Raw genomic sequence first — 27709 nt, forward strand, 5'->3', positions numbered from 1 at the left:
CATAGGGCGCCGCCGCCTCCCCATCCGTCTGACGGTTTAAGAGAGGGTTCGCGGAGAACCAACCAGGCAAAGCCGACGTCCGACCGTGGGCCAATCGTCTCGCCAACCGAGAAAGGGGGGCGGGGCTCGTGCTCCTCTAAGTTGGAGGTGAGAGGCGAATCTTGGTACGCCTGCAAAGCAGGTGGGGGCGAAGTAAGACTTGAATGGCGGGCAGCGGGGCGGGGGGGGGGGTGTTGCATGGGGAAATAACCAAAGGGGGCGACGTGCAATGGCAGGAATTTAGGTGCAGGGCAGGGTTCTCCAACCTTGGTGGCTTTAAGACTTGTGGACTTCAACTCCCAGAATTCCTCAGCCAGCTTTGCTGAGGAATTCTGGCTGGCTGAGGAATTCTGGGAGTTGAAGTCTACAAGTCTTAAAGCCGCCAAGGTTGGAGAACCCTCGCAATCCTTTCGTAAAATAAAACGGGGACCAGCCCCCACCACTTAATGTGCCATCGAAAATTGCAAAGGGAGAGAAGACATAATTTACTCCAGGTTTAAAACGTTGGTAAGGGGCCATAGATCTGATAGATCTCCTGGCCAAGCGATAGGGCCAAAATGTGGTGCTCCCTTCCTCTCCCTGCTCAAAGCATTGATCAGGAAAAAAATGCAAAGCAAGCACCTTTCCCTTTTTGACTTATGGATGCAATGAAGTGGATCTCTATTCCAAGAGACAGACAGGTTTCTTGTGGGCACATTTCTCTACTTGGATAGATTTATTTATTTATTCGGATTTGTATGTTAATTTATACAAAATTTATTTTTATTAATTTGTATTGATTCGGATTTGGAGATGGGAGCACAGTGCACCCCTTCCAATCTCGTGACGGTTATATGTGCCATGTTTGGGTTAATTCACTAACAGAATACAATCTTAAAAAGGGGAAAGCTTTTATATAAGGAAAAGTAGAAAGGGAACGGTGAATAAAAATACCTGTCTTTGTTGAGTTATTTAGACAGAACAGCTGTTAAATGTGTTCATAGAAGATTTGTTCTTTTTGAGCAACTGGCTGCCTTATAAAAATTATGGGAGTTAATTTAATGCAAGATTATTGGTTCAGTTTAACCTTGATCAACTAGTTTTTAAACCATCTAGTGCTTTTTTAAGTTTCAATAGAACTGGAACTCCTGGCAATACTAGCCAATAAGGTTCTGCTTGGAAATTCTAGAATATCTGGAAAGACTAGAAGGAAGGAAGTTTGCTTATATGGATTTAACAGGAATTTGTATTTTTCTGAACTTAATTTGTTTGAAAGTCACTACATTTGCAGCAGATTCTCCTCCTCCTTTTTGGCTTCAACCACACTGTACAAACACTATTGCAACTTTTAAAATACAGTAGTTTTCAATTTTAGGTTCTTGTCTGCAATATGGAAGGCTCCCTGGCTGTTTGCAGGCCAGCAAAATGGCCTGATCTAATTGTTTTACAAAACTATATGCAACTTATTTATTACTTATTTTTTAATTTATTGTATTTATATGCCACTTATTCCGAAACGGACTTAAGAGGAACTTAAGAGGAGATGCTACAGGGGCGGCATACAAATTTAATTAATAATAATAATAATAATAATAGTGAATTGCATACCAAGTATGACTACAAAGTCTAAAACAGGAGAAGTGTTTTAAGCTCTTGATTCTTTATTTGTTCATGTGACAGATTGTGTCTTGCTACTTCTAAGATGAGCCGGTTCTTGAATGTACTTCGGAGTTGGCTAGTGATGGTGTCCATAATTGCTATAGGGAACACAGTGCAAAGCTTCAGAGACCACAGCTTCCTTTCAGACAAACTCTACACAGGCAAGCCAGGCCTTGGTAAGATTTATAAAATGTCATTTTTGGAATCTAAAAACGGGATCTGTATTTTGCCTGTATTGCAAAGAAATGTTTATTCAGATCTTAACATGTTGCCAATTTTGAAAGGTCTTTTTGTCTTAAATATTGTTTATTCTCTTTTTGACATTTATTACATTGGTTTAGTTTGTTTAGTGTCCAGTTAGAACTACAACAGACTACAACAAATGCTTCAAGTACAATGTAATTTATTTTCCATATCAGGCATTTCTTTACTGAGCTCCATTTCAGGACTGAAAACTCTTGATCCTTAGAATAATTTTGAAGGTCGTTATATATTGTAGGCTGCGGAGTATACTAATATATAGTATATATAGTATACTAGTATAGTATATACAGTGATCCCTCGAGTTTCGCGATCTCGATCTTCGCGAAACGCTATATCGCGATTTTTCCACCCGATGACGTCACTCTCTTCCTTCCTTTCTCATCTTTCTTTCTCTCTCTCTCTTTCTCTATCTTGCTTCTTCCTCTCTCACACTCTCTTCCTCCCTCTCTCATCTGTTTCTTTCCTTCTCTCTCTTTCTCTATCTCTCCCCCTCTTGCTCGAGCGGCCGCCTAGCAGCTGATCTGCTCGGCAGCGCAGCACCAGCGAGGAGCCGAAGATCCGGGTTTCCCCTTTCCGTGGGCAGCGGGGAAACCCGGATCTTCGGCTCCTCCTGCTGCTGCGCTGCCGAGCAGATCAGCTGCTAGGCGGACGAAGGAACCTTCCCTGGGTCTTCCCCGCCGCCCACGGAAAGGGGAAACCCGGATCTTCAGCTCCTCGCTTCCTTACGCCAAATGCGTATTTTTTGAGCTGCTTGTGGGAGTGGCTTTGTGCAGAAGGAAAAGAGGGAGGAGGGAGAATGGCTGAGGGACCCCCCCCTCCCTCTGTAGCGAAGGGTGCGCATGCTTGCTCTGGGTGGTTGCGTGACTGATTAAAAAGGTGGCGACTGGGAAAGGAGCGGCGCGCGCCCTTCCTTAAACGACTTATCGCTGTCGTCGTTGCGTGGTCAGAGCCGCGTCTGCCTCTCCCTTCTGCGCGCTCTTGTTCTGTCCCCATCGTGTGTGAGTGTGCACCGGTGGGGGAGGGGAGCGAATGAGGCGTCTCTGCCCTCCGCCGGTTCATTTTTGTATTCCTCCCTTCCATGGTTGCTGTTCCACCCCTCTGGTTGAATAGCCTTTGGCTGCTTAGCCGGGGCCCTAGGAAAGAAAACGGAGGGGGTGGGGAAAAGGTGACGACCTGGCGGCGGTAGCGAGAGGCAGCAGTGGAGCGAGAGGCGGGCGAGTGGCTGAGGCCCAGAGGAGAAAGAAACGGGGAGCGGCGGCAGCTGCAGAAATTTTTGGCGTAACCACTGGAACCTCCGGGACGGATTTGGGTTGTTCGGTGTGGAAGGATTGGATTTAACGTGGTGTGCTGATTGGAGGCGGCGTTGGCGGCGGCGTGTTGTGCGGGGAGCGCGGAGGGGATCCTGCCCACGCCCGCTCCCACCTCGGCCGCCTGCAAGGATAATTCTGCCCTATCTGGACCATGGCCGCCGCCGACGTGCTGTTCGAGGATGTCTATGAACTGTGCGAGGTGATCGGCAAGTAAGTGGCCGGGGTGGGGAGTGGGGAGGAAGGAGGCAAATGGGCCAGGAGCGGGGAGAGACCAAAGCAGCGAGGAGCCGAAGATCCGGGTTTCCCCTTCCCGTGGGCGGCGGGGGAAGACCCAGGGAAGGTTCCTTCGTCCGCCTAGCAGCTGATCTGCTCGGCAGCGCAGCAGCAGCGAGGAGCCGAAGATCCGGGTTTCCCCGCTGCCCACGGAAAGGGGAAACCCGGATCTTCGGCTCCTCACTGCTGCTGCGCTGCCGAGCAGATCAGCTGCTAGGCGGACGAAGGAACCTTCCCTGGGTCTTCCCCCACCGCCCACGCAAACTCCACCATCTGCGCATGCGCGGCCATGGAAAAAAGGGCGCGCATGCGCAGATGGTGTTTTTACTTCCGGAACCCTACATTGCGAAAAATCGATTATCGCGAGGGGTCTGGGAATGGAACCCTCGCGATAATAGAGGGATCACTGTATAGTATACTAATATATAGTAAATATACTAGTATATATAGCTGTCCTGAGTTTTCGGAGAAGGGCAGCATACAAATCTAATAAATAATAATAATAATAATAATAATAATAATAATAATAATAATAATAATAATAATAATAATAATACTGCTAACTTCTGTTTGGAAACATACATGAATAAATTGCTGTAATTATCTATTTTTTCTATTCAGTAAATGGTCTCCAAGCTAGAACCTTTGGCATTTGGACCTTATTGTCTTCTGTGATCCGCTGCTACTGTGCCATTGATATCCGCAACAAGACGTAAGTTAAATGAATACTAAAGTAAATAGTAAAAGGAACAATTCATTACCATCCCTCTTTAATAAACCCCTTTCCCTTACAGTCATAGTGCAGTTGATCATCTAGAACTTTTTAAAACTTGTTTATACATTTCGGGAATACAGTGGTCCCTCGACTTGCGCGTTCTCGATTAGCGCGAAACGCTGCAACGCGGTTTTTCAAAAAATATTATTTAAAAAAATAAAATATTAAAAAATAATTTTTTTTTTATTCTGTTCCCTGAATGGAGACCGCCGGCCGCTCAATCGGGCCGGCAGGGAACAGAATGGAGCCTTCCGCGGCGGGGCTGGGGGAGCCGAGCCCAGCCCCGTGACATTCGCTTTCCTGCCACCCGCAGCCGAGTGATCGTGGGCTCCTTCGCAACCTCAGAGAGCTTCCTGGTTTTCGTGAGCTTTCATGCCCAGGAAGCTCTCCGAGGTTGCGAAGGAGCCCAGGATCACTCGGCTGCGGGTGGCAGGAAAGCGAATGTCACGGGGCTGGGCTCGGCTCCCCCAGCCCCGCCGCGGAAGGCTCCATTCTGTTCCCTGAATGGAGACCGCCGGCCGCTCAATCGGGCCGGCAGGGAACAGAATGGAGCGTTCCGCGGCGGGGCTGCTATGGGGGGGGAGACGAGCCCAGCCCCGTGACATTCGTTTTCCTGCCGCCGGCAGCCGAGTGATCCTGGGCTCCTTCGCAACCTCGGAGAGCTTCCTGGGCATGAAAGCTCACGAAAACCAGGAAGCTCTCTGAGGTTGCGAAGGAGCCCAGGATCACTCGGCTGCGGGTGGCAGGAAAGCGAATGTCACGGGGCTGGGCTCGGCTCCCCCAGCCCCGCCGCGGAAGGCTCCATTCTGTTCCCTGAATGGAGACCGCCGGCCGCTCAATCGGGCCGGCAGGGAACAGAATGGAGCGTTCCGCGGCGGGGCTGCTATGGGGGGGGAGACGAGCCCAGCCCCGTGACATTCGTTTTCCTGCCGCCGGCAGCCGAGTGATCCTGGGCTCCTTCGCAACCTCGGAGAGCTTCCTGGGCATGAAAGCTCACGAAAACCAGGAAGCTCTCTGAGGTTGCGAAGGAGCCCAGGATCACTCGGCTGCGGGTGGCAGGAAAGCGAATGTCACGGGGCTGGGCTCGGCTCCCCCAGCCCCGCCGCGGAAGGCTCCATTCTGTTCCCTGAATGGAGACCGCGGGCCGCTCAATCGGGCCGGCAGGGAACAGAATGGAGCGTTCCGCGGCGGGGCTGGGGGAGCCGAGCCCAGCCCCGTGACATTCGCTTTCCTGCCACCCGATTGAGCGGCCGGCGGTCTCCATTCAGGGAACAGAATGGAGCCTTCCGCGGCGGGGCTGGGGGAGCCGAGCCCAGCCCCGTGACATTCGCTTTCCTGCCACCCGCAGCCGAGTGATCCTGGGCTCCTTCGCAACCTCAGAGAGCTTCCTGGTTTTCGTGAGCTTTCATGCCCAGGAAGCTCTCCGAGGTTGCGAAGGAGCCCAGGATCACTCGGCTGCGGGTGGCAGGAAAGCGAATGTCACGGGGCTGGGCTCGGCTCCCCCAGCCCCGCCGCGGAAGGCTCCATTCTGTTCCCTGAATGGAGACCGCCGGCCGCTCAATCGGGCCGGCAGGGAACAGAATGGAGCGTTCCGCGGCGGGGCTGCTATGGGGGGGGAGACGAGCCCAGCCCCGTGACATTCGTTTTCCTGCCGCCGGCAGCCGAGTGATCCTGGGCTCCTTCGCAACCTCGGAGAGCTTCCTGGGCATGAAAGCTCACGAAAACCAGGAAGCTCTCTGAGGTTGCGAAGGAGCCCAGGATCACTCGGCTGCGGGTGGCAGGAAAGCGAATGTCACGGGGCTGGGCTCGGCTCCCCCAGCCCCGCCGCGGAAGGCTCCATTCTGTTCCCTGAATGGAGACCGCCGGCCGCTCAATCGGGCCGGCAGGGAACAGAATGGAGCGTTCCGCGGCGGGGCTGCTATGGGGGGGGAGACGAGCCCAGCCCCGTGACATTCGTTTTCCTGCCGCCGGCAGCCGAGTGATCCTGGGCTCCTTCGCAACCTCGGAGAGCTTCCTGGGCATGAAAGCTCACGAAAACCAGGAAGCTCTCTGAGGTTGCGAAGGAGCCCAGGATCACTCGGCTGCGGGTGGCAGGAAAGCGAATGTCACGGGGCTGGGCTCGGCTCCCCCAGCCCCGCCGCGGAAGGCTCCATTCTGTTCCCTGAATGGAGACCGCGGGCCGCTCAATCGGGCCGGCAGGGAACAGAATGGAGCGTTCCGCGGCGGGGCTGGGGGAGCCGAGCCCAGCCCCGTGACATTCGCTTTCCTGCCACCCGATTGAGCGGCCGGCGGTCTCCATTCAGGGAACAGAATGGAGCCTTCCGCGGCGGGGCTGGTAGGAGGGGAGCCGAGGGGATAACCGAGCCCAGCCCCGTGGGATTCGCCTTCCTCCCGCTTGCAGCCGAGTGATCGTGGGCTCCTTCGCAACCTCAGAGAGCTTCCTGGTTTTCGTGAGCTTTCATGCCCAGGAAGCTCTCCGAGGTTGCGAAGGTTACATCTTCCGCTGCCAGCCAGGCCATGCTGGCGGCAGCGGAACAATCGCTGGCTGCTCATCCAGGGGGGCGTGGACTGGCAAGCGGCAAGCGGCAAGTGATCTGGCGGGAAGACCAAGGGAAGGTTCCTTCAGCCGCCCAACACCTGATCCGCTCCGCAGCGCGGCAGCAGCGAGGAGCCGAAGATGGGGTTTCCCCTTTGCCTTTACCCCATCTTCGGCTCCTCGCTGCTTCCGCGCTGCGGAGCAGATCTGCTGTTGGGCGGCTGAAGGAATCTTCCCTTGGTCTTCCCCGCCGCCCACACGCAAATTCCACCATCTGCGCATGTGCGGCCATGAAAAAAAATGGCACACATGCGCAGAAGGTTTTTTACTTCCGCATCCAGTATAACGCGGAAATCGGTTAGCGCGGGAGGTCTTGGAACGTAACCCCCGCGCTAATCGAGAGATCACTGTATTAGTGTCTCAAAAGGCTTGTACTTATGAAGAGTAAAATAGGCATAAAGAAGGAAGTGCTTAGTAGACTACTTATGTAATAATAATATTAGTCCCAGTTTCTGAAATCAAAAAGTTCTGGTGTCTAACCCAATAAGGAGTAATCTCCCTCTTCTGTTAATATTACTCTTCTACTAACAGTTCTATATCACATATGGTTTACATTTTCATTTTTTCCATCATGTGTAGTGTTTTCTGAAAGAATGTACATCTAGAGCAGTGATGGCGAACCTATGGCAAGGGTGGCACAGGTGGCACACGGAGCCATACCTGCTGGCACGCGAACTGTTGCCCTAGCTCAGCTTCAACGTACATATGTGTGCCAGCCAGATGATTTTTGGCTCACACAGAGGCTCTGGGAGGGCTTCCAGAGAGCCTATAGGGCAGTGGTTCTCAACTTTTCTAATGCCGCGACCCCTAAATACAGTTCCTCATGTTGTGGTGACCCCCAACCATAAGTCAAGCGCGAGTTCTCCCAACAGAGCTTTCAGCTGATTGTCAGGAAGGTCACAGGGACACCCCCCACTGTCAACACCTGATTGGCTGAATTGTAAAAATATGTTCCAAGAATAGAAACTTTCGTTCCTATTATCGGGGGAAATTTCTCTTTTCCCATGTGGTCTTAGGCGGCCCCTGTGAAACGGTCGTTCGACCCCCAAAGGGATCCTGATCCCCGGGTTGAGAACCACTGCTCTAGGGGGATGGGGAAGTTGTTTTTACCCTCCTCCGGCTCCAGGAAAGCCTTTGGAGCCTGGTGAGAGCAAAACACAAGCCTACTGGGCACACCAGAAGTTGGGAAACAGTCTGTTTCCAGCCTCCAGAGGGCCTCTGGGGCCTGGGGGAAGCTGTTTTCACACTCCCCGGGCATTGAATTATGGGTGTGGGCATTTGTGCATGTGCGATAGCGCACACACATGCCCTTTTGGCACCCGAGGAAAAAAAGGTTTGCCATTACTGATCTAGAGTATTGTATGTTTCTTTACAGCAATAGAAAAGCAATAAGTTTGGCAATCTGTACTAAGGCAAAAACTCTGTTTCTAGAAGTCAAGAGAAACAAGATGTAAAAGAGCATCACTCTGCAATTTTAACTGTCAAAATGTCAGGTTTTAAAATCTATTCTGCTTTGACCCAAGCAATTCTAAACAATTAGAGGTTTTTAATACTCTTCTATTCTGGCTATGCTGAACATATTAATCTGTCTAGAGACTGGCGTCTGGTGTGTTGATGGATGGTAGGAACATTAATTGAACATGGTGGAAGTAACCTTTGAGCAACATAGAGTAATGTACTCTCTCTAGTTTCCAAGAGATGCAGACTAACTAAAGATGCAAAGGTACAGCGTGCTCGTATGGTTTCAGATTCTCAACTTCCTGACTCTGATCTCTTTGTGTCATCTCTATACCACACAGTAATCCTTTCTTTGTGAACTCTCTGACAGCCTCTATAACATCACACTTTTGACCTTCTTCATTGCCCTGGGTCACTTCCTCTCCGAGGTATTTATTTATGGCACAGCAGCTGCAACGATTGGTGTCCTGGCACCCTTAATGGTGGCAAGTAAGTACTTATTTAGCTGCTTATCGTTTTTTTGTTCCTGGAATTGTGTTTATTTCCAGGGTGCTTTTTCCACTCTTCCTCCATTCAGTTTTTCAGCAGGATTTTCACTTTCAAACAGCCCTGTGAGGCTACTTAGATAGTGTTGTGGTTAGCTCTGGTCCAGCTCCTGCCCCAAGGAATGTGCAGGTGGATGTGGGGGAAACATCCACATGCCGCAGGCCTGTTTTGCTCCCGATGGAATCTGCTGATGAAGCCTCCTCTGACCAAGGAAGCGTGAGTGACAGGGAAGAGGGGAGTTTGGCAGACAGCCCAGGAGATCAATCATCTCTATCATCCCTGGATTCTGAACAAGAATTAATGACACATCCACGCATGCGTAGAGTGATGCATAGGAGACAACAACTGAAGGATTATTACAAGAGAAAATGAGGCCGCCTGTGGTTGGGTGGGGCTGCTGTAATTAGTGCTACAGAAAAAAGTGCAGCCTGGTGTTTTAGCCTCATGGCAGTTTATCTGATTCATTGTTTCATCAAGATCGTGGTTTTTGTGCTGTTCAAGATTGTGTGTGGACTCTGGACTTTAGAATTGGACTCAATTTCCCAGTTATTGGGTGAGCAATTGGATTGCATTTAACTTGTGCCTTGTGTGTACCAGAAAATCCCTTTGACATTTAAAAAGGGAGCTGTTTCTGTTTTTCTGTTTATGAAAACTTTTGGGTTTTCCTTTTATCGTGTGGTGTGTGTCTTCCTGGACTAATTACCCTGTAATTACGGGTGGTTGAAACACGCCGGCAGAACAGATAGAATGATAATTTCTTCTTTAGAGTCACACTGGAAATTAAACCTGGAGTTTTCCACAACAAAATGCCATTAGCCTTTTTAAAAAAATAAGAAGATATGAGATTTTTAAATATTTTTGTTCTCTGTTCTTCAATTTCCATCTTTTAGGTTTCTCCATCCTGGGGATGCTGATTGGGCTACAGTACCTGGAGGTAGAAACCACATCACATAACAAGAAGCGGAATTGACATTACAGCACCTGTCTTCCAATCTGCCCTCCAGTCATCTTCCAGTATCTACCATATTGTCTTTCTGATTTTCTTTTTCCAGCCTGTACCAGACAGGGCAGTCAGAACATTCCTAGATTTTCCTATTGCTTATTTTAGTTCCCATTTGATTTTGATATGAGCAGGTAATAGCAGAAAAATACTTTTGAGCAGTTCCACCAAATTGAATATGGGAATGGTATCTTAAAGCATGGTGAGATGTAGTAGGAAAGCCAAGTGAAGTTGTGCCAGGTGAAGGCTATAGATTCCCTCTCTTGACATTCTGATGGCAAGTGAAAGAAAAAGCAGTGTTGTCCAAAATTTGCTGAAAGAGGGGGCATGAAACGTCTCCATAGCACTCAGCATAATTGTATGGCTTGCTGTAAATGAAAGGGAACTGTGAAAACTTGTGAGGAAGAAGTATCTCAGCTAAATCCAAAGTACCTTATAAATTTTTCTTTTTGAAGATTAAAGACAAAACAGCAAAGATCGTTCCTATTGTTCCTATAAGAGGCTACTTGTTAGGTAACTGCTTTCTTCCATCTTCCAGGAACCTGTTTCCTTTTCTCTGAAAATAGCACAATTCATTAATTGATGTTCTTTTCTGGACATATATGAGAACTGGAACTGTCTAGGCAAAACGAGTGCATAACAAGCCAATATTCCTGCCTAAGCAAAGGGTTGAACTAAAAGACCTCCAAGGTCCCTTCCAACTCTTGTTATTTATTTCAAAATAAAGCTGACAGTGACAACCCTTATTTAAAAAGGGGCTGCCAAGGCCATAGAACAAATAAACAGCACTCTGCTTCTGTAAAAAGAGGCAGAAATTGTGACGTTTTCAATGTAATTATTGTGGTTTTACGAAGTATCTGATTCCATCCTTCCAAAATTGAATGGACATTAGTAATGAAATGGATTTTCCTTCTGTTCCTATATCTTCCCACATAGCCTCTCAATTTTGTGACTTGTTTTTATTCCAATTTTTAAATTGATGGTTTTTATGGTTTTATATATGATTATGAATATATATGCCATCCAGAGTAATTGCGTGAGGTGGATAGCTATACAAAGAAATAGATAGATGCAGGGGTGGGGTGGGGGTGTAGATATAGATAGATAGATAGATAGATAGATAGATAGATAGATAGATAGATAGATAGATAGATAGATATTGATAGATAATGATAGATAGAAGATAGAGAAATAGAAATATGCTTTGGAGGTCAGAGAGTATCTGGAACAGATTTCGGAAATGACAAAGAATTCAGAAGGTATTAATGGAATCTTGCACTGTGTGGTCAAAAATATCATCGCAGATGGCTGTAATCAACAATATTTATCTACCTCTCTTTACCACAATTTCATATGCTAACACTGTCAATTCTGCATAATTTGGCTGTTAGACTGTCATCTGAAATGGCTAATAGATATCTGTCATCTGAAATAGCTAGTCATTGAAGCCAATTATAACAGCTGTCAGTTTGCCAGCAAGACCAGTCAACGTTTCTAATGTCTGAACGGGAGATTTCTCCTATGCTTACCTGCTTGTGCATTATCTTCAGTTGATACCTTTCTCTTTCAAACCTAAAAAGATACATCTTACAAACACAACAGAGGGCCTTTTCTGTGATGGCATCTTTTCTGCAGTGCACTGTGTTAATGTACAGTTGACATTAACGTGGTATTCTTGAAATGTTTTATTTCTCCAGCCACCTTAACTTGAAATTATTATTTTTTGGTTACTGATTAAATGTGCCTCTCAATTTTATTAATGTTTATTGCTTTAATATTGTACTACATATGGTTTCTATGCTGACTTTTGTGCAAAGTGCTCTATACCAGTGGCCGCCAACCTTTCGGGTACCAGGGACCAATTCTGTGGAGAGAGGTTTTTCTGTGGACCTGAAGGGGCATGGTTTTGTGTACTGCCTTCATCCCAGGGATGGGGCTTCACTTATTTGCACAGACTAGTTTGTGGCATGCCGCAGACCAGTGCCAATATATGGACTGGGAGGTTGCTTTATACATTTTTTAATAAATATAGAACATAAGAAGAGCCATGCTGAATCAGGCCAAAGCCCATCGAGTCCAGCATTCTGTGTCACACAGTGGCCCACCAACTGTCCATGGGGATCTTGAGCAGAAAGAGAAGGCAAGACCCTCCCTTTCCCCTGACCCCCAACAAATGGTACTCAAGGGAATCCTGCCTGCCTCAACCAACATAGAGGTGGCAAATGGACATCCGTTTCAAAAACCACCGATACACTTGGCATCCATGAATCTGTCTAATCCTGCCTTGAAGCTATCCAGGCTGACAGCTGTCACGACCTCTTCGGGAAGTGAATTCCATAAACCCGAGGGCTCTCTTAGTGAAGAAATATTTCCCTTTATTTGTCCTCACTTTCTTACCTATGAGCTTTAGGGAGTGCCCCCTTGTCCTAGTATTGTGTGATAGAGAAAATATTTTTTCTCTATCCACCTTTTCTACCCCATGCATGGTTTTATAACACTTCGATCAAGTCACCCCTTAAACGCCGTCTTTCAAGGCTAAAGAGACCAAGCTCCCCTTATAAATTATTTTGAGCTGGGATGCTCAAAGGTAGGTGTGTCGGCCTCAGCCATGTCAAACGTTTTGAAGATGATCACAGAAGCAGCTTAACCCAGTCTTCCCTAATCTACTCACTAAATAGTTGGGACTACAGTACTCATCAGCCCCAGTTAATATGAGCAAGATAGTGGATTGGAGGGACTATAGCTGAAACTCTGAACATTCCAGGAAGTTATCTGAACTTTTCATTGGCTAAGTAATTCTTCCTACATTCTAAATTCCTTAGTAGTAACCAAGTCCTGTTTCCATTAAAGGAAATAGTATACTTAGTCTGCGGAAAAAACTGAGGGGAAAAGATGTTGTATAGAGGAGGGAGTGGACTAGTCCCAGAGGGCAGAACCAGAACCAATGGGTTGAAATTACAGGAAAGTAAATTCAGATTAGTTATTGAGCAGGAAGTTCCTATATACTCTGTAATAAGTTGCCTCATGAAATTAAATGTTCACTGGAGGTCTGATGGCTAACACCAATAGAATAAAATAGAATTCTTTATTGGCCAAGTGTGATTGGACACACAAGGAATTTGTCTTTGGTGCATATGCTCTTAGTGTATAAAAAATATACATTATACCAAGTAGATAATCTTGATTTTTCAACATCTCCCAATTCTATGAAATTCTCATCAGCTTCCCCAGAGGGTTGTTCATTTTCATGTTGTTTAACAGAGCTTTGTAATTTAAATTGTACTCACAGGATAGCTAAGGATAAGGAATGAAAATACATTGATGTTTTAATGCATGCTGATAGATGAAATAAGGACTTTATGGTGTTAGTATTTATTCCAGTTGAATTATGGCCACCCCAAGTCTTCAGGGAGGGGCGGCATACAAATCTAAATAATAATAATAATAATAATAATAATAATAATAATAATAATAATAATAATAATAAAATTAAATTAACCCTTAAACTATTCAACTTTCAATGTACTAGCCTTGGTTCATATAGTAGACTAAAAAGTATCTGGCTGCTTTATGGTTCAGAATGTTGTGCTAACTTAGCCAAGGTGTTTAGTACTTGAAAAAACTGACAACATACAAGTTATTTTAAATTCTTTAATTTTTTAAAATAATCATTTTCATGAGTTTTTATGGCTGCACAGTTCTGTAAACTCAAGTCAAAAATAAACTAAAACATTAATTACATCACTTGAATTGTCATCCTCTTTTTTTAAAAAAATGTATGAGTGTTAATTATTGCAGTGGGCGCTGGTGATCTGAGCAAAAATTCCATTCCCAGATACAGCTATTAACAAAAACAATATACGTCAAATAACATATTTTGAGTTGATAGTTGTTTTTATCTACCCCTGGAATTTTCTCTGACAATCCTAAATGCATATGTAATTGGAAGGATTCACTCATTTTATACAGGAATGTCAGGATTGATCATACAAAATATAACACAAAAAAGTATTTTTTCTTGTGAACCTTTCTGATATATTTTTTTACATTTTTAGCATAACAATACAATATTCTTTCTTTCTTGGCATCTGCCTTTAAATACTTATTTTATATACTGAGTAATACTTATTTTATGACCCAATTGCTCTTCAATTGGAAGTCAATAATTTCTCTGCTAGCTATTCTATTAAAATATTACTGAGCCTTCCCTTAAACCAGTGCTTCTCAATTATTATCTGTTATGCCCCCCCAGTAAGAAGTAAACATTTCGCGCGCCCCCTCCCAACTCGATTGGGACAATTGTGTGCAATATCCGGCATGTTTTCACTGAAAAATCTCAAGCATGATTGGGTTATAATGTGTTTAAGTGACACCTTAATGTATTTGGCTTCATGCTGTCCGCTGCCAACATTTTTAGACACAGTAAACATACCGGTCTTTCCTCGTCTCCTACCATAGTCACAGTGAAACCAAGCACTACATACGCTTCGTCATATTTCCTCGTCTTAACTTTTGGGAGACTTACATTTGTCTCATTATCTCCGTCTCTCTCCTCCTTTCTTTTCATTCCTGTTAAATATTTTTCCATGGTGTCTCTTAAAGTTTGTTACCTGCACTTCATATCTCCTGCTGTATGCCATTGTTCGATGCAAAACTCCTGTATGCCCTGTGGCCAAAAAAAAAAAGGCACATTCCCTGGGCTCATGCGCCCCCCTAGCACCGCTCTGCGCCCCCCAGGGAGAGCCGCTCCACTATTTGAGAAGGACTGCCTTAAACTAAAGACATTAAATTCCTCAGAGCATTTATCAGGGGCTTGTTATATTAGCTCACAACCTCATGGTTAGCAAAACCTGGATCCTATTTCTTGTGCCTTTTATTCCAAACTATCTATCTATGCAGAATATCCAGATTCCATACTGCATCATCACCCTCTTTGAATAGCAATTCCTATACTGATTCAAGGTGGTCTTGAATCTTCCTGGAACAAGCTTCTCTTCAGCAGCCCAAGACCACTTAAATCTTGTCTGCTAGTAAATCTTCCTGTTCCTCTTCAGTCAGTTTCTTCCTACAAGCTTCTTAGCCATTTCAGCCCTCCCTCTCACCCACCCCCATGGGAGACACACTATTGGAAAAACCCTTCTTAGCTATATTGAAGTACTGTATACTCATATCTAGGAAGCCAGAAGAAAACTCTTGAAAAACACCGCACAACATCAAAGCTAGTATAGCAACCAAGTGCATTTATCTAGCAGGACATTATAATTCAGTGGTACCCAAACTACTACCATAGCATTAAAATTATACAATTACATATTTGAATCACATTTATTGCAAGAAAATAAGTTACAGCATTTGCATGATCACATCATGTGCATATTGTCATATCTATTCCCCCCGATGGACGCCCATTAATATTTCTAAGGCGCCAAGTCCAATATGTTCAAATCACTGCTAAGTTCACACATACAATATACCGTAATCACAATGTGTTTCATTGGCGTGTTTGACTTAATGTAAACTAATTCAGCATTCTCTCAGAATTGTTCTATTAAAATTATGAAAGTAATGTCTGGTTTGTTTTCACTGTACCTATTCTCAGTAAACCCAACTAAGACTGTTAATGTTTAGGAACTAATAAAAACTCAAGAAAAAATATATTACTTTCTGTGCTACAATTAATATAATCTGAGTAAAAATATTGAGACAAATTCAACTATGAAATATACAGTAATTGCAATAACATAGTATTAATCTATAACTATTCATAACATATCACTATTTACTTGGGACTCTGTACATTCCAGTGTTTTATTTTCAAATGTTTTCTGCCTTTTCATATGTAAGTTGAAAGGAATAAAAGAATATTACTGTAAAGGTCACTTTCAATCAGTATTATTTACTACCAAGCCAGTAATCTTATGAACCCAAGCAAATTGTATATTTGCTTAGAAAATAAGCATTTATTATATTGGTTACATTAAAACAGATGGGTTCATTTTGCAAAATATTGATATGCAACAGTAACTGCTCAAAAAACTTGGCAACTGGAGAACTTGAAAAACAAGGAAATAGAGGCAGCATACATAAACTAAAGAAGGAGACAGCCCTGAACAATAATAACAATAACAATAAATGAGTAAGCACAGTGCTAGCTTAATTAAAAATGTCTATTTACAATCACACTAAGGAAAACTAACAGATTAAAATAGAAATAACCAAATTAAAATCAATAAAAAAATATTAGAAAAGTAGTAGGTAATACTGTACTTGTCAACAACACTTGTCAGACAACAATCTGCAAATCCCAAAGGCAAAACCTCATTATCGTATTTTTGGAGTATAAGATGCATCTTAGTTTTTGGGGAGGAAAATAGAGAAAAATCTACTGGTCAGCTTCAGCACATTTTATTCCCTGGTTAGAGCTGGAAAAAAAACCTTTTTCAGAGGGAATAGCTATGAAAACAATCCTGCAAACCTTAGGGCTGGTAAGATCATTAGCACCTTGTTCGGGCTGGAAAAAAACTTCAGAATAGCAATGAAAACTGTTCTACCAGATTGGAACAAAGAAGTTCCCATGAGCAAAGGATCCAATTAAAACACTTTTATATAGTTAAAGATGCTTTGTACAGACAGCAGCAGATTTTTTACTTCATGTTGGCAGAGGCTCCACTCAAATTGGCCAAGAGATAGCCTAGAGGCAGAGCTAATTCACACGTTCTTCCTTGAGATAAGGTCTGTAAATCACACACATGCCCTTAAAGATCTCCAGGTTTCTTTTCTTTCTCATTCATCGGCATCTCTGCATGACACTTAAAGGAGCCACAGCAGTTTCTCAGCATGGCAGTTCTGGAACTTCAGATTTGAGCCCTCCACCATGACGAATGTTGAAACTCCATGCCTCTTTACCCAGAAACCCTTCCTTATATACAGACTGGGTGTGGTCAACTGTTTCCTAGAACTATACTGACTAGACTTTCTTTCATAGACTCACTTTCTGAACATTTTCCCATAAAGTTATTCCTGTCTGCTTCTTGACCTTCTGATCTGGGCATCTAATAGAGGCTTCTGATCACCAATGTCTCCCTCCTCCTCCTGACTCAGACATTACCATCCTCGGGGTTTCTGCAGTCTCTGGAGATTCCTCAGACTCCAACTCTCTCTCACTCTCTGACTCAGTAGTCCTGGCCTAGGGTACCAAGATGGACCCAGTTCATCTCCTCAAAATCTGTGACTAACTGACCCAGTTGTGGACCACTCACAACAAAAACAAGGCCGTAAGCAGGAAAGATAGTTAACACCTCATTAGGGTTGTGAAAAAAGCCTTGAAAAAGCTACATTTGGAGTATAATACGCACCCAAATTTTCAGCCTTTTTAAGAGGGGAAAAGGGTACGTCTTATACACTGAAAAGTACGGTATTTCTTTTATTTCATTTGTATTCTTTATACTGTTGTTCCCATTTTACCCTCATAGCAATCCCACAAGATAAATTACGCCAAAATAAATAAATCGCCATATGAAATGCCAACTGGCAAACTGGAATTTCCCAATTCAAAGTAAATACTATTGCTGGCTGGGGGATTCTGGGAGTTGAAGTCCAAATATCTTAAAGTTGCCAAGTTTAGGAAACACTGATTTAGAGATTTGATAGGCTATGAAAAAAATGAAAAATAATTAAAATCTCTTAATATGAATCAAAATAAAGATATGCATAATACAAATTCAGACCAAAATCAATACAACCCCTGTCTGAGTTCAATCCACTTGATAATTATTAGAAACTTACTAATATTACAACCTACAATTACGTCTCACTAACAAAAACAACAAACATAATCAAACTAAGCCGTCACAATCCAAATGCCTGCTAGCTTGCAGGTACTACTCCTCCTCTCTTTCACTCTCTTCTCTCTTCCTTCTTCTTTTCTTTTTTCCCTCTTTCCTTTTCTACCCCTTTCCTTTCCACGTTATTTTTGGACTATTAAATATTACAGCGATAACACTATCCAAATAAGAATATTGAATACAAAATATTTACATATGGACAAATACTTGGAATGTGTATACAATAATATATATAAGCTGTATAATAATACTGTTTACCCCCTCCCCCTCCCACTTCTCTTTTTTTGTATTCCCATCCCCCTTTTCCCCTGTTTTCTTTCTTTTTGTATAAACTAATAAAGTATATTTTTAAAAAAATACTGTAGAAGACTGTTATGAAAGACATTTGGAGCCCTTGTTTAATTTCTCCTTCTGCAGCTTGCAGCCTTGCAGTGTCACACTGAAGAACAATAATTGTTGGGGAAAGAAAAATAAAGAGCGGTTTAAACCATAAAATATGGTTTAGAAATCAGTTACCCAATCATTTCTAAAATGCCACCTTATTTTTAAAAAAAACATAATCTCCATTTAAAATACCGATCAGCAAATTAAAAATACTCTTGGACTATGGTCACAAAAATAGTCTAAAATACAAATAGATATCTTGTAGAAAAGGAAGCTGAGCCATCTTTGCTTTTGTTTTGATTGATAGTGAATTTCCTCATTCACAAATCAATGGTTGCACTTCCATTAGGGCTGCTCACAGAGCAAGTGTTTCTGGTTCTCCCTAAGGAGCAAGGATCTTCCTTTAGATCCACTTCACACCCAAATCGGCAAGTCCACAGGCCATTCTTAGTTCACACTGAATATGATAGAAGCAACACTGGATCCAGTCGTGTAGTTTATAAGTGCCAAGGCAAATCAACTGCTCTCTTCCATTTTCTTCCACAAAACAGTAGAAAAACCTTGTTGAGAATAATTTAAAATCTTGTATTTTTCATTAGCAACATTATTCTGTAGACTGTTTCTTGGTCAACCCATATATAATGGAAGTATAGATGATAGAGAGTCGTACATAAGGCACTAGTAGCAGGAATAGCAATATCTTTTTGGCCGCTTACAACTTCTAATGATTTGATTCTTCACATAGCAGTGCATTGTTGGTCTGAGGCAACTTCCACTGATTTCTGGAACCAAAGAGAAAATACATAATTAGAGAAAGCAGGTGGTGTGATAAATAAGAAATTTGTTGGCAAGTTGATTTAAGGCTACCATACAATTCACCATATAGATTTAATCAACTCTGCTGAAATTATTTATTTAAGAACATTTATATGGCTGCTCACTCGTTCTCAGTCATGAAAAATCTTATTCTATCAAATAAAAATGCTACTCTGCTGCCTGCACCTCTAGTTAAAGAAATACAAAATACTTGGTGAGATTTATAGAGACAAAAGCAATCCATGTTTTGTTAAGCAGAAACCCAAAATATATACAGTGTTCCCTCGATTTTTGCGGGTTCGAACTTCGCGAATAGCCTATACCACGGTTTTTCAAAAAATATTAATTAAAAAATACTTCATGTTTTTTTTCCTATACCACGCTTTTTCAAAAAATATTAATTAAAAAATACTTCATGTTTTTTTCTCTGTACCACGTTTTTTCCCGCCCGATGACGTCACACCTCATCGCCAAACTAATAATTTTTGCAAATAAATAACAAAAAAAATAATTATTCTTAATAAATAATTATGTTTATAAATATCAGGATCACTGTCTTATTCAATGGTGAGTACCAGTAATAATGGTGAGTAAATGGTTGTTAAGGGAATGGGAAATGGTAATTTAGGGGTTTAAAGTATTACGGGAAGGCTTGTGATACTGTCCATAGCCAAAAATGGTGTACAGTATTTACTTCCGCATCTCTATTTCGCGGAAATTCGACTTTCCCGGGCGGTCTCGGAACGCATCCCCAATGGAAATCGAGGGAATACTGTATATCCCCTGTGTTTCATGAATTAGAACAATATAACTTCATTTCTCTATCAAGCTAAGAGTGGAATTCGGCAATTTTGCTTGAATAGCTGTAGAAAAACTCTTAGCATCTTAAAAACCTCAAATTTAAAATGCTACCACTTTCTGGTTTATCCTCTAGCTCATGGGTCACCAACCTTTCGGACCTCAGGGACCACTAAATTCATAATTTTAAAGCCTGTGGACCACTAATGTAAATTAGTGATGGGATGGGGTTCTTCAGGCACTTAGCTTGGCCACCTGTTAGTGGAGACAAGTGCCTGGGGTCAACCTAGGTTTGCTGTCTATTGCAGCTAGGAATCTCAAATATGGCCAAGAATGAGTGTTTGTCTTGTAGCCAGCCCGGGCGCTACATCAGTGTTTTTCAACTAGTGTGCCATGAGACATGGTCAGGTGTGCCGTGGGGAAATTAAACATGGGTCCCCAAACTACGGCCCGCGTGCCAGATACGGCCCGCGGAGGCCATTTATCCACCCCACCGCCAGCCGCCTCCATTCGAACATAAACATTCCCCTCACAATCCCTCCAGTTATCAGCGACAGGAAGAGTGAAAGCACAGGGAACGCTCACTGACCAATCACCTTCTAGGATTCATCCCGACCACTAGCAATGAACCAATAGCAGGCCGCCTCTCATCCACACCCAGGAAGGTCCCCGCTCGGGCTGCCGTGCACTTGTCATTGTGTGGCCGCGGCGAGTGAGTATAAATACATTTAGAAACTATATTGTTAACTATATATATAATATGTACTGTGTTAGAGTGTCATTTTGTGTCATTTTGGTTAGTGGTGTGCCCCAGGATTTTGTAAACGTTAAAAATGTGCTGAGGCTCAAAAAAAGTTGAAAATCACTGCGCTAGATCAACCCCTGCAAACTCTATCTTTCGAGGAGCCTAACCGAAGTTTTGTGTGCTGCTCACTGAAGTGCCTGGACTCCCAGGGAGGGAGGGAGAGAAGGGCTGGAGCTACCAAACAAGCAGTCAAACTAAGTTCCCAAATGACCCCATCTTGTCAAGCGGGAGTAACTGTTTCAGCAGGCTGTATGCATCCCAGGAATGATAGTTTGAGGATCTCTGATTTAGTGCAATATAAAAATGCAAAGATTTTTCTGTGGATCACCAAAATTTTCTCACAAACCACCAGCTGGTGACCGCTGCTCTGCCTCCTCATCCTGCTGCAATTTTGCTAGGTTGATGTGAGTTTTAAAACCACATTGATACTCTTTGCTTCTATTATAATTTAAAGCGGAGTACTCCTTTTTCTGAGCAGGTATATTCCAGGCTCTCTGAATCTGAGATCAAAGAACAGTCTAAATAATACTAATAATAATCTATGGTGCTGACATACAGAACTAACAATAACAACAGAGTTGGAAGGGACCTTGGAGGTCTTCTAATCCAATCCCCTGCTTAGGCAGGAAACCCTATACTACTTCAGACAGATGGTTATCCAACATCTGCTTAAAAACTTCCAGTGTTGGAGCATTCACAACTTCTAGAGGCAAGCCGTTCCACTGATTAATTGTTCTAACTGTCGGGAAATTTCTCCTTAGTTCTAAGTTGCTTCTCTCCTTGTTTAGTTTCCACCCATTGCTTCTTGTTCTACCCTCAGGTGCTTTGGAGAATAGGTTGACTCCTTCTTCTTTGTGGCCAGCCCTGAGATATTGGAACATTGCTATCATGTCTCCCCTGGTCCTTCCTTTCATTAAACTAGTCATGCCCAGTTCCTGCAACCGTTCTTCATATGTTTAATCTCCAGGCCCCTAATCATCTTTGTCACTCTTCTCGGCGCTTTTTCTAGAGTCTCAACATCCTTTTTGCATCGTGGTGACTAAACTGAATGCAGTATTCCAAGTGTGGCCTTACCAAGGCCTAATAAAGTGATTGTGGAGGCTGAGGCTGGTGTGGATAGCTTGAGCTCACAGGTTCGAGGCTGCTGGGAATTATCGGCCAGTGAAGTGCTGAGGGTCAGGAGACAGTTACTCTTAGCCCCCCGGGGGTGAACTGGCCCATGTGTTGTGTGTAAATGTTGCAGCCTGAGCAATACAGCAAGACCCATATTATTTAGACAATATTGTACTATTCCTAGAAACAAATACATAAAGGGATTCTGTTCTGGCCCTCCCTATGGAAAAATCAACCTTTAGGGCAGGAAAAATGAAATGACTATTGCTTTACACAAAAATCATTTTCAAAACAGAAAATATTAATACCTAAAACTAAGAACCCCAGGAGAATCTGAAGTCAAGATTTTATTTTTAAAAAGCTTTACATTTTTACTTCAAGTGAGGATTGGACCCTAAGACAGTAGCCATATTCGTAAGCTTTATTTTATTTTATTTTTTAAAGCAGCACTAAAAATAACGCTGATGACACATGTCCTCAGTTTCACTGTTCACTGTTCTATAACTGAAGATGTACAACCTTAAAGATAAATGACAGTTCAAGTTTCAACTACTATACTCACCAATCAAAAGTGAACTTGGAAGCTGAATGTATATAAATAAAGCTGCATTCTCCATCCACCAGCCCCACCTCCTGGCTAACTACTTTGAAATTCATTCCAATATTAGCAATTGCTTACATCTTAATTTTTTCCCCTTGCTGTAAGGGACTGTTGTTTGAGATTGGTGAGCAAGAAAAATGAATACAAATATAGACCAGGGAAAGCAAATTATTTAAAAAGTGAAATACATAGTTTAAGCAAATTAACATGCCCAGAGCACAGAAAGTCCAGAGTGTTAGTCAGAATAAGGGAAATCGCTTTGAAGAAAGAATTAAAATGCTTTGTGAGCTGCAGTCGTTTAAAGAAGCAACAATCCAGGGGCTGACTTATATGAAAGATTTAATATTCATTTCCTAGACAGAAAGACTACATAGTCTGTGGACTGTAGTCTTTGTTTAAAACTATATTGGGAGCCAAATCCATTCCTAAGGTCTCGTTTTGAATGAATCTCATTTGCATTGAATATCCATTAGCTGAAGGTTTTCCTGAAATTTCCTGGTGAAATCAGGACAAAAAGGCATCTATAAATTTAATGCCTGTTAAAACAACAACTCTTGTCTTTTAAATATACTTCAGTGCTTCAAGAATCATGAGAAGCTCTACATTTTTTGCAAATTTTTGCAAAATGAATTTTTGAGGTAGAGGTAAAAAAATAGAAATTTTAAAATACTGTAAATGAAGAAAAGTTAACGCCAGAAAAAAAATATTGAGAGAAAAATGTTTTAGTATATAAATTATCTTTTTCCTGCCAAAAATCTTTTTCCTGCCATTTGTCCGTTCATTTATTGCCTTTAGCAAATTTATATAGTCACCTGCCTTACAGAATGGATGACTGGGTGGCATACAAAAGAATTGAAAGCAGATAATAATCTAAAAAACACTCAGATGTGGATAAAAACTTTAAAAACATGTTTGAAACCACCACAATGTTTATTCTATCAGTTCTGGTGAACAGGTAGTATGGTTTTTTACAGAATGTACCTTAAATGTTACACTTTTAGTATGGTTTCCCCATAATAGTTCTAGACCTAGAATCTGTCGCTGGGTTGGTGCTACTGCAGCCTCACATAAGCAGTGTGTTAAGTAGGTTAATATGATTCTCCTACCTTTGGTTTGTGAATTACTGAGCAAGGATGGGAAATGGTGGGGATAAGGTACAAAATCCATAATTCATTATCTGACTGTTACTGCTTTGGAGTCTCTGCAAAACAGTCAAATTTCACAATCCCATGAAGGGGTAGAACAGAACAAAAAAATGGCACTGCAGAGAGCCCTCAGCTATCTTTTCATAACCAGATAAAAATGGAAGTAAAAAGCACCTCAGCCTCAGGATGGAGCATCAAAAACACTATACAGCATGATGTATATCTTACTTTTTCCAAGGCAGCAGCAACTTTTTGAGCCTGGGATGCCACTCCATATGAGAAGCATCTCATGTGGAATTGTTTCATTCTCCCAAGAACTGTGCTAAATGCTCATATATTGAATCTTCCATATGAAAATTAAACTTTCAAATTGAACAAAACAAATCCTCTGCAAAACACATGTGTGTTTTTCATTTTTTTCATGTGACTTGTATAATATTATTCTTACAAATTTTCCATCATCGCTTTTGAAAGGATATCCTAAGCATAGGTGAGAGCTATGTGCATGAAATGGCTGACCTTGTCATGGAACATGACTATTTTCTGTAGTGCCCTGACTGCCATCAAAGAAATTAAGAAATATTATTTTCTATCTTTCTAAAAAAAATACATTGATTTAGAGAGAATAATTAAAAATCTATGTTTACTCCCTCTCCCATGTCAAATATGACTGACCAAGTTAGGATAGATTAACATCCAACAATCCCCAATCTGTTTTGCAATGAAACTAAATCAGCTCTTACTCCAATATTATCTACTTTTAGCTTTTCATTCAAGATACTAACTCCTCTTCTTGTCTTAACGTGGCCAGTGTGTTAGTTTAGTTTAGTTTATTTAGATTTGTATGCCGCCCCTCTCCAAAGACTCGGGGCGGTTAACAACAATAAAAAACAATGTAACAAATCTAATATTAAAAAGTAATCTAAAAAACCCCAATTTAAGAGACCAATCATACCAACAAACATGCCATGTATAAATTCTATAAGCCTAGGGGGAAGGGAGAAAAATTTTTCAATTCCCCCATGCCTGACGACAGAGGTGGGTTTTAAGGAGCTTGCGAAAGGCAAGGAGGGTGGGGACAACTCTGATATCTGGGGGGAGCTGGTTCCAGAGGGTCGGAGCCGCCACAGAGAAGGCTCTTCTCCTGGGTCCCGCCAAATGACATTGTTTAGTCGACGGGACCCGGAGAAGGCCAACTCTGTGGGACCTAACCGGTCGCTGGGATTCGTGCGGCAGAAGGCGGTCCCGGAGATATTCTGGTCCGGTGCCATGAAGGGCTTACCATTCCATGCTAACCAAACTGTGATAACATTCCATAAGGTAAGCAATGATGTGATAGTATCATTTAAGGCAGTGGTTCCTAACCTTTTTTTGCCATGCCCTACCTAAGCATCTCTAAAATCCTGATACCCACCCCTTGTGACATATACTGTTCAAAAAATGAACTCACCTAAAAGGCCGTTAACTTGATTTAAACAAGGTTCCAATTGCCCTCATTAAAAATCAAATCCTCCCCATCCCCAAACTGGGAATCACTGATTAAAGGTGAACACTGCAAATCCAGAAGGTGAGCTGTATGTCCGCACACATTATCATCAATCTGAGCAGGTGTAATAATATAGCAAAGATCTAAATGGGCATGGATAGAAGCACTTATACCACAGCTGAAAAATAACCTGGTGAACTGTAGTATGATAATGGTGTTCTGTGGACAATTTCATCCACTTTGGAGAGATTTTGCCTTTGATTTTTCTCTCAAAAGTCAGCAAAAGTAGTAATGAAGAGTACGGCATTATTTCTCTTCAGTCCTATTTTTAGATCTTTGAATCATATTAAAATATCTTCCTACAACATTTACCTACAATATTCCCAAGAATGGAATGCTTGATTTACAGAGTCAGTGTGGTATGACTCTAAATTATTATTTTGTAGTGTTAAAAATTGCATAGCACTAGTCCACCAGTGGAGCATACATTCTAACTGTTATGTTTTATGAAAAGGAAGAAAAAAATAAGGAAACTATCAAAACAGGTTAGAGGGAGAGGTATATTTGATTTTTTTAAATTTCAATTTTCAATATTTAGGCTTCAAGTATTAATACAAAATCGAAATGCAGAGAAATGTTATTCTCTGCATTTTGATGTTCAAACATGTTTTGTTTGCCATTTATTTCATAATAAACATTTGTTTCATAGTTCAGTAGCATAATTTCATATCAGGACTCAAGTAGCGAGCACTATTTGTCATAATCATATGTAATACTCAAGAAATTAAATACTGAAAGAGTATTACGTATTTGAAACAAAGGGTAAATTTATTTAAAGGGTATAGTAATAAAAGAAAGGTAAATTTGGTTTAGGGTAGTCTTTCCCAAACCGGTGCTGGACCGGTGCTAGACATAGAAACATAGAAGATTGACGGCAGAAAAAGACCTCATGGTCCATCTAGTCTGCCCTAATACTATTTCCTGTATTTTATCTTAGGAAGGATATATGTTTATCCCAGGCATGTTTAAATTCAGTTACTGTGGATTTATCAACCATGTCTGCTGGAAATTTGTTCCAAGCATCTACTACTCTTTCAGTAAAATAACATTTTCTCACGTTACTTCTAATCTTTCCCCCAACTAACCTCATATTGTGCCCCCTTGTTCTTGTGTTCACTTTCCTATTAAAAACACTTCCCTCCTGAACCTTATTTAACCCTTTAACATATTTAAACATTTCGATCATGTCCCCCCTTTCCCTTCTGTCCTCCAAACTATACAGATTGAGTTCATTGAGTCTTTCCTGATAAGTTTCATGCTTAAGACCTTACATTGGGCCGAAACTCTCATAATTCAGATGCACTATGCCCAATCAATACTAACATTTTTGGAGACAACTAGATAACAATAGTCTTTCCTTAAAACAATCCTAAAATTGGCAGAGATCAATATTTATACTTCGTTATATTTTTTAAACATCGTTAAAAGGAGGGCAGGTGAAATTATGCCCATTGTGTAAAGATTCACCTATTTATAGTTGAAAGCAGATGTATAGGTTCTTCCCGGTTTGGATTGGATCAGCCAAACCGGTAGTGACCTGCTGGTGACATCACGATGGCATCACAGATCCAGCTTGGTTGATGCCAGTCCATGGGTGCCATCTTATTTTTCCCATTTTTTAACAGAGTTTTTTCCTCTGCTGCTATTTGAAAAAAGTCTTGCCCATCTGCCCCCGGTTTATACTTAACTGTATCCTTTCGTCCAAAGCACAGCTGATCATCCTCTCAGCTGTGTTTCAGGCTGATTATAGCTACTGACCATGCATGGGTGCAGAATTGCATGCGAGCGGAGCAAGCTCACATATGCGTGAAACATCACAATGCGAACCAGTGGCGAAGATTAAAAGTTAAAAGTCATCTATATTATGGACATGTTCCTCCAAATAAATTTCCAAGTTAGAGAAAAGCAGAACAAAGGACAGCAGCTTAAAAGGGTCATTTTTTGCTGTATCAAGACTGCATGTACATGATAGAACATAGTTTTTATTTCTCTTTACATTTTCTATCAATTATATACATGCCAGAATAATGTGTTATTTGAAGATATGCTTTCTTGGTTAGCACGTTAAAACACAGTTTGGTTGTTAGACCCAGAATGGAAGAAGAAGAGAAATTTGAAGTGTGCTACTCACTAACTAAACAAATTTAAGAACATTTCCAAATAGTGAAAATGTCTTTAGTGTATAGGTGTCTCACTTCATTCACCGGATTTTACAGGAGAAGCAGGTATTTCTGTTTTCTATTAGAAACATAGAAAGATAGAAGTCTGACGGCAGAAAAAGACCTCATGGTCCATCTAGTCTGCCCTTAGAGTATTATCTTAGGATGGATATATGTTTATCCCAGGCATGTTTAAATTCAGTTACTGTGGATTTATCTACCACGTCTGCTGGAAGTTTGTTCCAAGGATCTACTGCTCTTTCAGTAAAATAATATTTTCTCATGTTGCTTTTGGTCTTTCCCCCAACTAACTTCAGATTGTGTCCCCTTGTTCTTGTGTTCACTTTCCTATTAAAAACACTTCCCTCCTGAACCTTATTTAACCCTTTAACATATTTAAATGTTTCGATCATGTCCCCCTTTCCCTTCTGTCCTCCAGACTATACAGATTGAGTTCATTAAGTCTTTCCTGATACGTTTTATGCTTAAGACCTTCCACCATTCTTGTAGCCCATCTTTGGACCCGTTCAATTTTGTCAATATCGTTTTGTAGGTGAGGTCTCCAGATACATTTGGTTTTCCACTACTTTTTTCTCCAT

At 42.1% G+C, this 27709-nt stretch overlaps 2 protein-coding genes across 5 annotated transcripts in view; one reads left to right on the top strand and one right to left on the bottom strand.

Annotated features, from left to right (window-relative positions):
• Nucleotides 1-76: 76 nt before the first annotated feature.
• ERG28 (ergosterol biosynthesis 28 homolog) lies at nt 77-11655 on the top strand. Of its 3 annotated transcripts, none has more exons than XM_070754594.1 (5): nt 77-147; nt 1699-1853; nt 4146-4236; nt 8724-8842; nt 9790-11655. In XM_070754594.1, the coding sequence occupies exons 2-5, from the start codon at nt 1721-1723 to the stop codon at nt 9867-9869; spliced, it is 423 nt and encodes a 140-aa protein (XP_070610695.1). In that variant the 5' UTR covers nt 77-147; nt 1699-1720; the 3' UTR covers nt 9870-11655. The 3 variants fall into 3 exon arrangements, with proteins under 3 accessions (XP_070610695.1, XP_070610703.1, XP_070610710.1); XM_070754602.1 differs by having other exon boundaries at nt 93-164; XM_070754609.1 differs by having other exon boundaries at nt 118-181.
• Nucleotides 11656-15210: 3555 nt separating this feature from the next.
• The window catches only part of FLVCR2 (FLVCR choline and putative heme transporter 2), a 52145-nt gene continuing 39646 nt past the window's right edge, over nt 15211-27709 (bottom strand). The window contains exons 10-11 of one of the 2 annotated variants that reach the window (XM_070754363.1): nt 23367-23461; nt 17821-18909 (exon numbers count right to left, since the gene is read on the bottom strand). In XM_070754363.1, the coding sequence (XP_070610464.1) occupies nt 23381-23461 (81 nt within the window). In that variant the 3' untranslated portion in view covers nt 17821-18909; nt 23367-23380. Of the gene's footprint in view, nt 18910-23366; nt 23462-27709 lie in introns of both variants that reach the window. The other variant, XM_070754372.1, reaches the window with a different exon arrangement.

The sequence above is a fragment of the Erythrolamprus reginae genome, chromosome 1, assembly GCF_031021105.1.
Source record: "Erythrolamprus reginae isolate rEryReg1 chromosome 1, rEryReg1.hap1, whole genome shotgun sequence".
Taxonomy (NCBI): Eukaryota; Metazoa; Chordata; class Lepidosauria; order Squamata; family Dipsadidae; genus Erythrolamprus; species Erythrolamprus reginae.

Coding starts and splice junctions, on each gene's coding strand:
- ERG28 (XM_070754594.1), top strand. CDS start 1,721: ATGAGCCGGTTCTTGAATGTACTTCGGAGTTGGCTAGTGATGGTGTCC. Junction 1,854..4,145: donor CACAGGCAAGCCAGGCCTTG/GTAAGATTTATA, acceptor TTTTCTATTCAG/TAAATGGTCTCCAAGCTAGA. Junction 8,843..9,789: donor GGCACCCTTAATGGTGGCAA/GTAAGTACTTAT, acceptor TCCATCTTTTAG/GTTTCTCCATCCTGGGGATG.